The sequence below is a fragment of the Myotis lucifugus genome, unplaced genomic scaffold, assembly GCF_000147115.1.
Source record: "Myotis lucifugus unplaced genomic scaffold, Myoluc2.0 scaffold_4, whole genome shotgun sequence".
NCBI lineage: Eukaryota > Metazoa > Chordata > Mammalia > Chiroptera > Vespertilionidae > Myotis > Myotis lucifugus.
This window is the reverse complement of record NW_005871052.1, coordinates 12,831,697-12,844,695: the sequence shown is the minus strand read 5'-3', so window position 1 is coordinate 12,844,695 and position 12,999 is coordinate 12,831,697. Positions and strand designations below refer to the sequence as shown.

The 12,999-nt window shown below is 41.5% G+C and overlaps 1 protein-coding gene and 1 pseudogene across 1 annotated transcript in view; both read left to right on the top strand.

Annotated features, from left to right (window-relative positions):
- Positions 1-2,329: 2,329 nt before the first annotated feature.
- Positions 2,330-3,994, top strand: LOC102436615 (annotated as a pseudogene).
- A 3,667-nt stretch (positions 3,995-7,661) lies between these two features.
- Positions 7,662-12,999, top strand: part of TAF1 (TATA-box binding protein associated factor 1) — an 80,371-nt gene continuing 75,033 nt past the window's right edge. Inside the window, exons 1-3 of the mRNA XM_023765059.1 lie at positions 7,662-7,864; positions 8,872-8,986; positions 9,120-9,236. Coding sequence (XP_023620827.1) covers positions 7,685-7,864; positions 8,872-8,986; positions 9,120-9,236 — 412 coding nt within the window. The 5' untranslated portion in view covers positions 7,662-7,684. The remainder of the gene's footprint in view (positions 7,865-8,871; positions 8,987-9,119; positions 9,237-12,999) is intronic.

The window sequence follows — 12,999 nt, the reverse complement described above, 5'->3', positions numbered from 1 at the left end:
AAGTAATCCTCGATTACCGGGAGGTGTCCTTTAGGATCCTGTGACTTGCAGGCGGCGAGGATGGCCCCGGGACTCCACTTCCCAGGAGGCCTCCGATGACCGGACGGGACTTGGTCGCTAGGCTATCCGGATGTGGCGCTGAGTCTGCTGCCGGGTCGGGCAAGAGGCGCTGGGAGGCTCTGCTGGCAGTGGCGGTTGAACCGCGCAGGACAAGGAGCACTTTTGCCGGGTAATCTGAGAACCCCCAGGCGGTGCCCACCTCCGCTTTTTTTCTCGAATTTCCCTGTCCCTGGGTCCTTAGTATATGAGCCATTCATTGGATGAAAGGGATCTGAGGGTGGCATGGGCTGTATGTGTAACAGAGGAGGGTGAGCCAGCTCTATTTGTGAAACCGATGTGGGGCACCCCTTAGTCCCAGGCTCAAGAGTCCAGATGAAGTCCCAGAACCCACCACCCTTGGAGAGAGGGATGTGATGGATGTGCCCAGCGGGCTTGTGGTGGCTACTGATGGGTTCCTGGGATTGTCTCTTGTTAAGTTGCCAGGCGCTGGTTAGTCCTCCTGGCTCCCGGTTGGGGAGTGTTCACAGGGCTTCCTTAGGCCCCAACCGTCTGAAGTCTTCTTTGACTGCACCTAAACCAAAGAAATCAGTCTTCAATGTGAAAAAACTCCCCCGATTTATAAAATAACTAAGTTGCAGAAAGTAGTAAATAAAAATGGGGGTATTCTGCTGAATTATTTTGGTCTCAGAGTGATTTTTTTTTTAATGTATTTTATTGATTTTTTATAGAGAGGAAGGGAGAGGGATAGAGAGTTAGAAACTAAGATGAGAGAGAAACATGGATCAGCTGCCTCCTGCACACTCCCTACTGGGTATGTGCCCGCAACCAAGGTACATGCCCTTGACCGGAATCAAACCTGCGACCCTTCAGTCCGCAGGCCGACGCTCTATCCACTGAGCCAAACCAGTCAGGGCCTCAGAGTGATTTCAAGTGGATTAGACTGAGACTTGCTGAAAGGGTGAGACTTGAAGAACAAGCTACAAACAGTAGTACTTTGAGCTGCATTCTTGTCTTCACTATTATTGGGTCTTCTAAATTGTGTGTCCAACATAGGAGAAAATTGACTGCTGTATAGACTGTACATGTGAAGAAGGATACTTTGTCAGATGAGACGGGAAGATTTAGAAGAAACTATAATTCCAAGGTTAGCAGTGAATTACTAACATGGAAGGTAGCCTTCTGGGGTGCTGGTGTCTGCCTCTCCTGGCCTCTCCCAATTTCCAATCCTAGAGGCATCCTAAAGATCTCTGAGCTATTCTGATGTCTACTTGACAGTGCTACTACAAAGTTAAAATAAGAGAAGATGGGTTCAAGTACTTTACACAATGATTATAGCAGGCTCTCAAATTTTAGTTTCTCTTTGCTTCCCCATAGCAACCCCCCCTCCCCCTCACACAGCCATGCATTACTGTGTACTGTTATTTGCCTTTTTATAAGTCCTGCCTTTATCCACAGGATGGTAAACTTCTAGCATTCTTTTTCTTTATGTGTACCCTTTTTTAAGTCCCTCCTAGCAGTTCATTGCCCACAGCAGTATTTGGGAGTATGGATAGTGGTCGTGATGGGGAGGGGACAGCATTGTGCTGGATCCTGGAACTGAAGTAAATAAGCTTTTCTCATATGGGTGATGAACAGAATATTTGCCTTTCTGCCTTTCTCTTCTAACTACTAGTCTTCTCTCAGAGTTCCCAACCCTTTAAAGAAGTTTTATTTTATTATTAATTTATTTTTTAATCCTTACCCGAGGATATTTTTCCATTGATTTTTAGAGAGAGTGGAAGAGAGGAAAAGACAGATATATCAATGTGAGAGAAACACATTCACCAGGGCTGGGGCTGGGGAGGAGCCTGTAACTGAGGTATGTGCCCTTGACTGGAATCGAACCTGAGACCCTTCGAACCTGTCCTCTAGGAGTCCGACGCTCTTTCCACTGGGAAAAACCGGCTAAGGCAGAGCTTGCATTCTTAACCACTTCTCTATATGTCTGATTCTGACTGGCTCACCTTTTATTACAGTAATAAGTGTTGCTGTTTTTCAGGAACAGAGGTTTCTTTGCTGAGTCTATAGCCACAGACCCAAAGTGAGAGCCTTGTTTCTTTTGTTTCAACTTTGGGAATCTTCTTTCTATACTTTTTAAGAAATTAGTTACCATTTATTGAGCACCTACTATATTTTAGCATGTTTGATACAATATATTCAGATCTTATGACAACAATGTAGCATAAATACCTATGTATATTAATGGTTTTTAATCTTTTTGGATTCACAGCCCTTTTCAAGAGTCTGATAACAGCTTTGGATCTTCTTTCCAGAAAATTTCACTTAGGTACATACATATACGATTGCACACAACTTCAGAGGAGGCTTTTAGGACCTACTGAAGCCTGTCCTCTAGGAGTCCATGGTAAGAACTTGCCCTATACCACCTTTCCCAGCTGATTTTTCTATGGTGTGAAGGGGACGGGCAGTGGGGGGAGGGGGAGGGAGGTCTCACTTCCTCTCTTTCTCCTCAGAGACAAATATTTAGGAACCTTAGGCTCCCTTAATTAACCAAGCATCTGGGAATATTCTTCATTTCTCTCTTATACATAGGACACCAAAGGGAAGAATGCAGACGACCAAATGTGTGGTTATGGGAGATGGGGCTGTAGGTAAGACCTGCCTCCTCATCAGTTACACAACAAATGCCTTTCCTGAAGAGTATATCCCTACTGTCTTTGACAATTATAGTGCCCAGACACCTGTGGATGGCCAAATCATCAGCCTGTACCTTTGGGACACAGCTGGTCAAGAAGAATATGACCAACTAAGAACGCTCTCCTATCTCCAGACCAATATCTTTGTCTTTTGTTTTTCCATTGGCAACCCATCCTCTTATGCCAATGTGAGGCATAAATGACACATAGAGGTCTCCCTTCATTGCCCCAATGTAGCTGTTCTGCTAGTAGGCACCAAGAGGGACTTGTGGAGTGACCTTGAGATAGTGAAGAAGCTGAAGGAACAGAGCCTGGGGCCCATAATTCCTCAGCAAGGCATGTCCCTGGCTAAGTAGGTGAAGTATCTGGAATGTTCTGCCCTGATGCAGGATGGGGTACATGAAGTATTTTCAGAAGCTGTCGGGGCTGTACTTTACCCTGCCACAAAGAACACCAAGAAGTGTGTCCTCTTATAGTTTTTGGAGTGGTACTTAGGGACTGCATCCAAGGAGAATAAGGGGGATTCTTTTGACATCAATTAACAATGCCAGCAGAGCCCCTTATCTCTTTTCCTGGAAACCCTAGGCTCCAGGTTACTCAGCTTTTGAAGGAATGAGTCCGTACTTGGCTGCTCTGCAGTTTGGTCTCAACCGTTTGGAGGAAGTTTAATTATGTGTGTGTCCCATCAAAGTGGTAAGAAGAAACACCACCAACCACTGTTCTTTCCTGTGCTGGCCAGGCCACAACTAAGGAGAAATCAAGTATTGATAGAAGATAAAATATTATGCCAACTCTCTAGTCTTCCTGCTTTTCTTCTGGTTTTCCTTTTCACTCACTAGGTACTCAAATGTTGTTTTGTTTTTCCTCCATCATTACCACACCAGCTGGGCTAAGTGGCTTTTTAGAAAACATATATTTTTATTGATTTCAGAGATGAAGGGAGAGAGAGTGATAGAAACATCATTTATGAGAAACATTCTTGGCTGCCTCCTACACACCCCCTACTGGGGATCAAGCCTGCAACCCGGGCATATGCCCTGACTGGGAATCGAACCATGACCTCCTGGTTCATAGGTCGACACTCAACCACTGAGTTACACTCACTGGCCGGCTAAGTAGCTTTTTATTTAATAGTGCCTCCTGCTCTTCTTGCCTGGCAAGTTCCCAAATGTAAGCCTAGGTTTGGTTTGGGCAAACTTGTGTCCTTTAATAAATGGAGGTGTGAGCCACAAGACTGACAGAGTGGTTTTGTATTGGACTGATTTGATGATCCTAAGCATACACTGACATCTTGATTTTTATACTTAAAAGGAATTTGTATGAAGACTAACATACTAGTATCACTTTTACATTATTCATAATGGATGGTAATACACTTTTATGACTTTACTGGGTCTATTGTTTTCTAAAAATCAAAGCATTTCCTCACCACCATCCCCATTTTGAGTGGTTTTGAAATGCTTTTCAACATGTAAAGGATAGTATAATTGCTGTATTGAAAACTGTACCTGTATGTAACTGTATTTATTTTTCTACATCAGACAGTGTATGGAACTGTCTGCCCTGCTAACATTGATTCTCTAGTTCCTGCCCCCCACCCCCATTAATCTCCAGAATTTAGCTTCATTTTCTGGTTTTCACTGATGACAGAGCAGTTAGTTCACTGTAGGAGATTTTTCTCATTTATTACACTATATTTAGCAAACAATTATCAAGCTCCTACTGTGTTACAGGTACTGTACCAGGGGCTGGGTTCATAAAAATAAGACGTTGTTTAATGTCCTTTGCCTCTCCCAGTTATCTCAGGAAGATTCTTCCTCTGTTTACTATAAAAATTAACTAATACTGGCTGGTAATTGTACATAGTGCTGGTGTACTGTTAAATGCACTAGTAAGGAAGAGTAAAAACTTGTTTTGGAAATAGCTTTATTGAGATAATTTACATATTATAAAATTCACCTATTTCAAGAGTACAATTTAATGATTTTTAGTAAATTTACTGAGTCCTGCAACTATCACTAAAGTCCAGTTTTAGAACATTTCAATCACCCCAAAGAGACCCCTCATGCAGTTAATCCCTGTTCTTACCCATCAGCTCTAGGCAACCATTTATCTACTTTGTCTTTTCTGAAGATTTCATATAAATGGAATCAAATAATATGTGGCCATTTGGAACTTGCTTCTTTCATTTGGCATAATGATTTCAAGGTTTATCCATTTTGTAGCACATATGGATACTTCATTTACTTTTATTGCTGAATAATATTACATTATATGATTTCCCTATTTTATCTACTCATGGTTGAGGGACATAGGATTGTTTCTACTTTTTGGCTATATGTGTACACCTGAAAGTAATATGTTATGTCAATAACACCTCAATAAAAAATAATAAATACAAGAAGGATAAACCAGAAATCAATGTATATGGTTACTTATAGGGAGTAGATGGGAATGTGTTACAGAGCATAGGCATGGGAGCAAAACTTCTCTGGGAATAGCTTTTTATAAAGTTTTGACTTTGAACCACATAAAGGTTTACATACTTTAAAAACAAAATTATATAAAAGGGGTAATAAAATATCCTAAAGTTGAATACAAATAGCAACAACTCCACAGGGGGAAAAATGATTCAAGTAATTTTTAGTATATTTTCAGCAGGATGTATTCAAAGGATAGAAAACTGAAAAGAACCTACTAAAGTTTATTGGAGTGGTATGGTCTTGTAATTTTGAAATAGGTAAATATATTGGTGTTGGGAACCAGAATTTTCATTGTAAGAAAAGATATGAATATGAAATAGGGAAAAGTGAGGGAGAACCTTGTGGTATTAGATTTGGAGATATTAGTATAAGCTCATTATTGTTTTACTTCTGTCTCTAGAGAGGGCATACAAACAATGATACCCCAGTTTCTAAACACTAAACACCATTTCCCACTAAAAAGAACTAGGGCTCCTTGGAGAAATGGTTTCTGGGCAGAGAATGTACAAAGTAAGCTTTGAACATCTTGTGCCAAAAAAAAGAAGTACTCAAAAACTAGTGGGTTGTGTTGAAAGGGCACAGGAGCCAGAGTGAAGTGGTTCCCATTGGACACATTTGGGAGAGTTTGAGCATCAAAAAGGAAAATGATGGTGCTAGATTATAACACACTAAAGATGTGAGAAAGGTTATAAAAGGGGTTAGTTCTTCTTTACTGATAAAGTCCAGTTAATAAATATAGGAGGAAGTTAAGAATTAGAAAAGTCACCCTCTTGCACTCTCCCAATATAATTGATTCAGGCAAAGATCATCAATAGATGCTAAAACCCACTGGGTGCAAGGACTATGGGAAACAATATTTGCACAACCTCAAAGTATCATCCCATAGATTACTTACTGATTACAAAAGAAAAAATGTGCCTTTTTGATGGAAAGACCTTGGTGGTAACCATTTTTTTTATGTGATCAAATTTAGCATCACCCATATTGGTGTCTTCGGGTAGCTGGCAAAATATTTAACCTGAATCAGACGAATTCAGAATATGGAATATTCTCAAGACAACTTGCTTGGATTCTTAAAAAAATGTAGTGTCATGCAACACAAAAAGGCTGGATTAAGAGACTAAAGGGAGATAACCAAGTGCAAAACAGAAACCTTGATTGAGTGGATCGTGGATCGAAATGTAAAATGTTCCACTTAGAGGGCAATTGGGGAAATTTAAATATGGACTGCATGTTAAATTATATTGGATTAATGGTGAATTTTTTTTGTTTCGTTAATCCTCACCCAAGGATATTTTTTCATTGATTTAAAAAAAATTATTTAAATGTATTTTATTGATTTTTTACAGAGAGTAAGGGAGAGGGATAGAGAGTCAGAAACATCGATGAGAGAGAAACATCTATCAGCTGCCTCCTGCACACTCCCTACTGGGTTATGTGCACGCAACCAAAGTACATGCTCTTGACTGGAATCAAACCTGGGACCCTTCAGTCCGCAGGACGACGCTCTATCCACTGAGCCAAACCGGTTAGGGCTCATTGATTTTTTATAGAGTGGGAGGGGAAGAGACAGAAACATCTATGGATAGGTTGCCTCCCTCGGCAACGGGCGAGGGAAGGGCGCTGGGGATGAGCCTGCAATCGAGGTACTACCCCTGACCAGAATCGAACATTGGACCCTTTGGTCTGTGGGCCCGTGCTCTATCCACTGAGCCAAACCAACTAGGCAATGGTAATTTTTAAAGATGTGATAATGCTGATGTGGTTATGTAAAAAAAAAAAGTCTTTTACTTAGGCGTGAAGAATCACGGTATCTGTAGCCCACTTTCAAATGGTTCAGAAAAAAACCTGGCAAAATATTAACAATTGTAAATCTAGGTGAAGGTTCGGCTGCTCATTTTACTCATGCTTTACTTTCACATTTTCCTAAATAAAATGGAGGGAAAAACCCATTTGTGTGGGGAAATGTCAAAAACAACCAATTTACAAAGGTACCTCTGGCACAGTGCAATTTACAGCTGATTTCTCTTTGGGATTGAACGATGAATTGGCGGACAGCACACAAATACCACCAGTTCTCATCCTTACTTCCGTGTACTAACGTGTGACCTGACGTAGCCACGTGACCCAGGCCGCTCCTTCCGATTGGTGGAAGATCCGGTGCAATGAGAATGCTCCTGCGCAGGTAAATGTAAGGGGCAGGACTGAACATTTTCTTTGGCCAATCGCTTTCTAGATATCCAGCCTCCTGATCGTGTATGGTCGAATCAAAAGCCGTTAGTAAAGTAGTAACACCAATTCTACTTTCTTGTAGGAAAACCGGTTCTTCCGGGTCATTCCCCCTACTCCCCCCCCTTCCTCCTTATTTCGTTTCCGGTAGGGGCGGGTAAGGTCAGGGAGCACCGTGAGTCACTTCTGGGCGACTAATGTTCGTATATCCGGTACATGGGTCCAAGCAAGGATTTGCAGGTTCCCGCAGCCGCTGCGGGTGCCACGGCCGCCATCATGTCAGACACGGACAGCGATGAAGATTCTACTGGGGGCTGCCCATTTTCTTTAACTGGATTCCTTTTCGGCAACATCAATGGAGCCGGGCAGCTGGAGGGGGAAAGCGTCTTGGACGATGTGAGGGGATTGGCGTGGGCTTAGGTCTGGGAGTGGTGCGACTCAGGAGAGGAAGTGGAGAAGAGTAGAGGGTGCTTAGGACCCGAGAACAGAGGGCAATGTTAGCGTTGGAGGAGAGGGAACGACAAGCAGATAGCAGCCTAGTAGAGCGTGCAGTAACGTAGAGTGAGGGGCGAGGGTGGGGAGCAGAGAGAATGGTAGACAAGCCCCCGTAAGTTCAGGGGTGCTGATGTGGGTGGTTTTGGAAATAACTTTCCTGACCAGGCATCAGGAAAAATAGCTTAGCTTCTAGTGAAGTTGCTTTCAAACCGTTTCTATGAGAACCTTCTTGGGGATTCTTGAAATTGCCTGCTTTCTGACATGGCTGCACTGAAGTGGCTCGAGCTAGAGCTAGAGGGCTGAACAGAACCGGCAAGAGATCATGTGGTTCAGGACCCAGTTCTTAGGACATGAGTGTTCAAACTATCCGGGGCAGACCTTTTGTGGTCCCCGTGCACCTCTTGGGTAGTTTCCCCAGTGTTCCCTGACATCCATGAAATTGTTTCACGTGCCCAACTGAAACTCAGTTGCTTGTATTTAGATTCATTTTATCTTGGAGGAAATATTGACCAATATTCCTCCTCCCCTTCAACACACACACGTTAGCAAAAAAAGTTCTTGCCTTGTTTTCTTTAATCCAACATGACCTCAGTTGCCTTAGCTTTTATTCATAGAACTACTGTTCCATTAATATAGTTTTGGTGGTGGTTCTTTAAATTATCTTTGCTTATGTTACTTTAAAACATGGTGATGAAATTTGGGCACATGTTAATAAAGGTCTGACCAGCGTGGAGTTTAGTGGAAGGAAGATGTACCTTACAGTCTTGAATGTGATGGATGCTCCTTTTAGCATGCAGCATAGTCATTTTTCTTGTGTATTTGTAGCTATGCAGACCAGGGAAATAAGCCTTGTGGTGTGGGAAGCTTGAGTTTAGTTGTTGTCTTCCCTCTGGTGCTGTCTTTTTCAGGAGTGTAAGAAGCACTTGGCAGGCTTGGGGGCTTTGGGTCTGGGCAGCCTGATCACTGAACTTACGGCAAATGAAGAATTGACTGGGAATGACGGTGCTCTGGTAAATGATGAAGGTGAAGTGGGTCATGGGGAGCAAGGTGGGGGAGGAGGCTAGCTACTTACTATACATGTACTTTTCCATGGGAATTACCTAAGGGAGTGAGAGTTGCTCTTTGTTGAGCTCTGTCCTCCTGCTTTTACTTACAGGATGGATCAGGAGCACAGAAGATGCTGTGGACTATTCAGACATCAGTGAGGTAGCAGAAGATGAAAGTCGAAGATACCAGCAGACAATGGGGAGCTTGCAGCCCCTTTGCCACTCAGGTGATTCTTTGGTGTCATCATCAGAGCATTCCAGTGCATTTTCTTGCTGTGTAGTCCAATTTGTTTCTATATGTGGTTTCTGTCATTGTTCTTGCCCTCTGTGCTTTCATTCTGCTTCTCTCCCTTTTTGAGCTCAGCTCTGGGGCAGAGTATGTCGCCATCCTCAGGCTTTTATTTCTCATACTGGTTAATCCCAAATTCTTGATGAATGTTAAGTAAGGATGATAATACTTCCCTGTTATCATCTGGTATTTCAGTTGCTAAAGCATTCATGGTACTGTTTTAGATGCTATTTAAACTCAGTCTTTGTCCTTAAGGAAGGATTAAGGTTACAATGTCATATAAATGACCGCATGTATTTATTGGCTCAACTTCTGTTAATCACTAACTACCTGTATGCTTACACAATGCACTTAATGCTTACCACATATGTAATGTGCTGCATTATAGAATCATGTCAGAGTTGGAAGGGGTCTTAGTGATTAATTATTCTTAACCTCATCATAGATTAGTAAAACTTGAATATTAGAGAACTTTAATAAAATGTGGAACTTTATTAAAAGTTCTACAGTCACTTAGTGGCAGACCTGGACTAATTCAGCAACTCAGTTTATTAGACTTTGATTGAGCACCTGTCATGTGCTATAAACTGTGATGGACAGTATGGTACAAAGATAATAAAATCCATATTCTGATCTTGAGCTCAGTTCTGTGGTCTAGAATCTAGGTCATAGTTCATGCTTTCCTCAGCCCCACACTACCTCTTCCTCCTTGAAATTTTTATATGAAGTTGCTCGTTGTCCATCTCTTTGAATTAGATTTCAGGCTGCTGAGAAATGTAGATAAAACCTTGGTAAGTACTTGAATTTAATTTCTTCAGGGCCAGTTAATGTATTTGAATGCTGCTTGTATAAAGAGAATTAACTGCACCACAGACAGAAGGAATAACCCAGAAAAATAAAAAATACAGGCCTTACCTTCAGGGATATTGTTATCATTTGGGAAAGGTGGGATAAATGAATGCAAAGCAAAATTATTTATCATAAGATATAAATCAGCTACAAGCTCATGTTTTTGTATAGAATGTTATATTTAGTCTTGAGGAGCTGCCAAAATAGCTATGTCATATAGCATAACTTATTTTTATTTATTTATTTATTTATTTTTAATATTTTTTATTGATTTTTTACAGCGAGGAAGGGAGAGGGATAGAGAGCTAGAAACATCGATGAGAGAGAAACATCGATCAGCTGCCTCCTGCACGTCCCCCACTGGGGATGTGCCCGCAACCCAGGCACATGCCCCTCACCAGAATCGAACCTGGGACCCTCCAGTCCGCAGGCCGATGCTCTATCCACTGAGCCAAACCGGTTAGGGCTAGCATAACTTATTTTTTAAAAAATAAATTTTTATTGATTTAGAGAGGGAGAGAGAGAAACATCAATGATGAGAGAGAATCATTGATCGGCTGCCTCCTGTATGCCCCACACTGGGGATCCAGCCCACAACCCAGACATATGCCCTGATTGGGAATTGAACTTGTGACCTCTTGGTTCACAGGTTGATGCTCAACCACTGAGCCACACTGGCTGGGCCATAACTATTATTTTTGAGCATCCTGACTTAGGCTAAGGGAAAGGTGGTAGCAGCTCTGATTTTCAGAGGATGTTGTACTTTTCAGGTAGATTTATTGTCTTGGCTAGGGTTGGTAAGGAAGAGGGTAGGTGGGGGTTTCCTAGTTGGATTTTATGAGCTGACCTGGAAAGGATTATGCTGCATTAGGTAGAGTCTGAGTACTCTGACATGTTCTTTTATAAGTTCCTTTGTCCTCTGAGGATGCCTTTATCTATGCTTGTAGCTTCCTCTTTCCCTGGCATTGGCCTCTTCACACAGCTTGATTTCCAAGGGTGTTTCTTTGGAATAATTGGAAGTGGGTGGAGGTCAGTAGAAAAGGCTTCACAGGTGAATTTTAAGTAAAATTTTTGAAAGACAAGGTTTAATGGAGCGGAAGCAGCAGGGCATATTGGTTTGGAAACATGGCTTGTCTAAAGGTTTGAAAATAGAAATCGTGTGTGGGAGAATTTGACCAGCAGTTTTTCTTGAAAGGAATGGAAAACACTGCCAAATAGCAAGAACCAAGGATAGAGCAATTTGATGGCACCTTTTTGTATGTATTACTTGGGAATTGATGCCCTAAAGCACTGGTTCTCAACCTTGGCTGCACATTAGAATCACCTGGGAATCTTTTTAAAATCCTGATTTCTGAACCTCATCCTTCGGAAATTCTGTATATTTGTTTACTAATGTTGTGGCCCCACCCCATAACAAAGAAACAGAATTTCCGGAGGATGAGGCCCAGAAATCAGGATTTTAAGAAGATTCCCAGGTGATTCTAATGTGCAGCCAAGGTTGAGAACCACTGCCCTAAGTAAGAGGTAGGGTGGTATAATGAAAAGAAAATGGACTTTCGAGTCAGCATATCATAGGTTCAAATCCCAACTCCATATTTAGTTTGCCCCTGGGAAAGTTGCTTATTCTCTGAAGTTTGGACTTCTCATTTGTTTTTGTTTTTGTTTTCATCTAGCCAGGGCTGTATTTATTTATTTATTTATTTATTTTTAAAAATATATTTTATTGATTTTTTTTACAGAGAGGAAGGGAGAGAGATAGATAGTTAGAAACATCGATGGGAGAGAAACATCGATCAGCTGCGTCCTGCACATCTCCCACTGGGGATGTGCCCGCAACCCAGGTACATGCCCCTGACTGGAATCAAACCTGGGACCCTTCAGTCCGCAGGCCGAGGCTCTATCCACTGAGCCAAACCGGTTTCGGCAGGGCTGTATTTATTTATGTGTTTAAATTATAGTTGACATACAATATTATATTAGTTTCAGATGTACAACATAGTGTTTCAAAATTTATTTACTTAATGAAGTGTTCACCATCATAAGCCTATTAACCATTTGTCATCATGGACTTCTCATTTGTAATAATCACTCAGTTTTTCTGTCTGCAATGAAGGTGATAATACCTACCCCATTAATAGGGCTTTTGGTGGGGAAACTTAAGTTCATTATCAGTGTGAAAGACTCTGCATAATACAGTGTAATGATAGATCTGTTAATGTTAGTCGCCTTCCTAAGTGAAAATGAAAAGTGATAGTTAATACTTTGGGGATTTGGTTAGAAAAAGGGTAAAGGGGCAGAGTTGCTTGGAGATTACTTGGAGATTGTTCTTGCAGGCTAGATTTATCAAGGACTTGAGTGACAGTATCAGAAAATGATAGGCAGGTTCAAGCTTGAGAGTTGCTGAAAAAGGATCAGTGGGCTTGGTGAGTGAGGAAATGTGTTCGAAAGAGTACAGGCTCTGTTGTTAAACCAGGCTTGAATTCTGACTTTGTCACTTAAAACCATATGATCCTAAGTTGCTTAACTTCTGTATCTCAGAATAATTCTACATTGTTGCATTATTGGGAGGATTATAGATAAAATGGCTACAAATACCTAGCACATTATGGGAGCTCAATAAATGGACATTGCTATAATGACTGTTAATGATTGATTAGAAAAGGTGTGTTGGTAAGGGGTTGGTGTAGGAGACTAAAATTATAAGCTCAGGAAATGAGGATGGAGGTGGTATTGATAGTAACCAAAGGGATTTTAAAAGAGGTGAAGGATATTTCAGTGTGATATGAGATGCAGTTTGAATATCTGAGTGGGAAGGTTCTTTAGGCAGCAGAACATGTGTTGCAATTGTACAG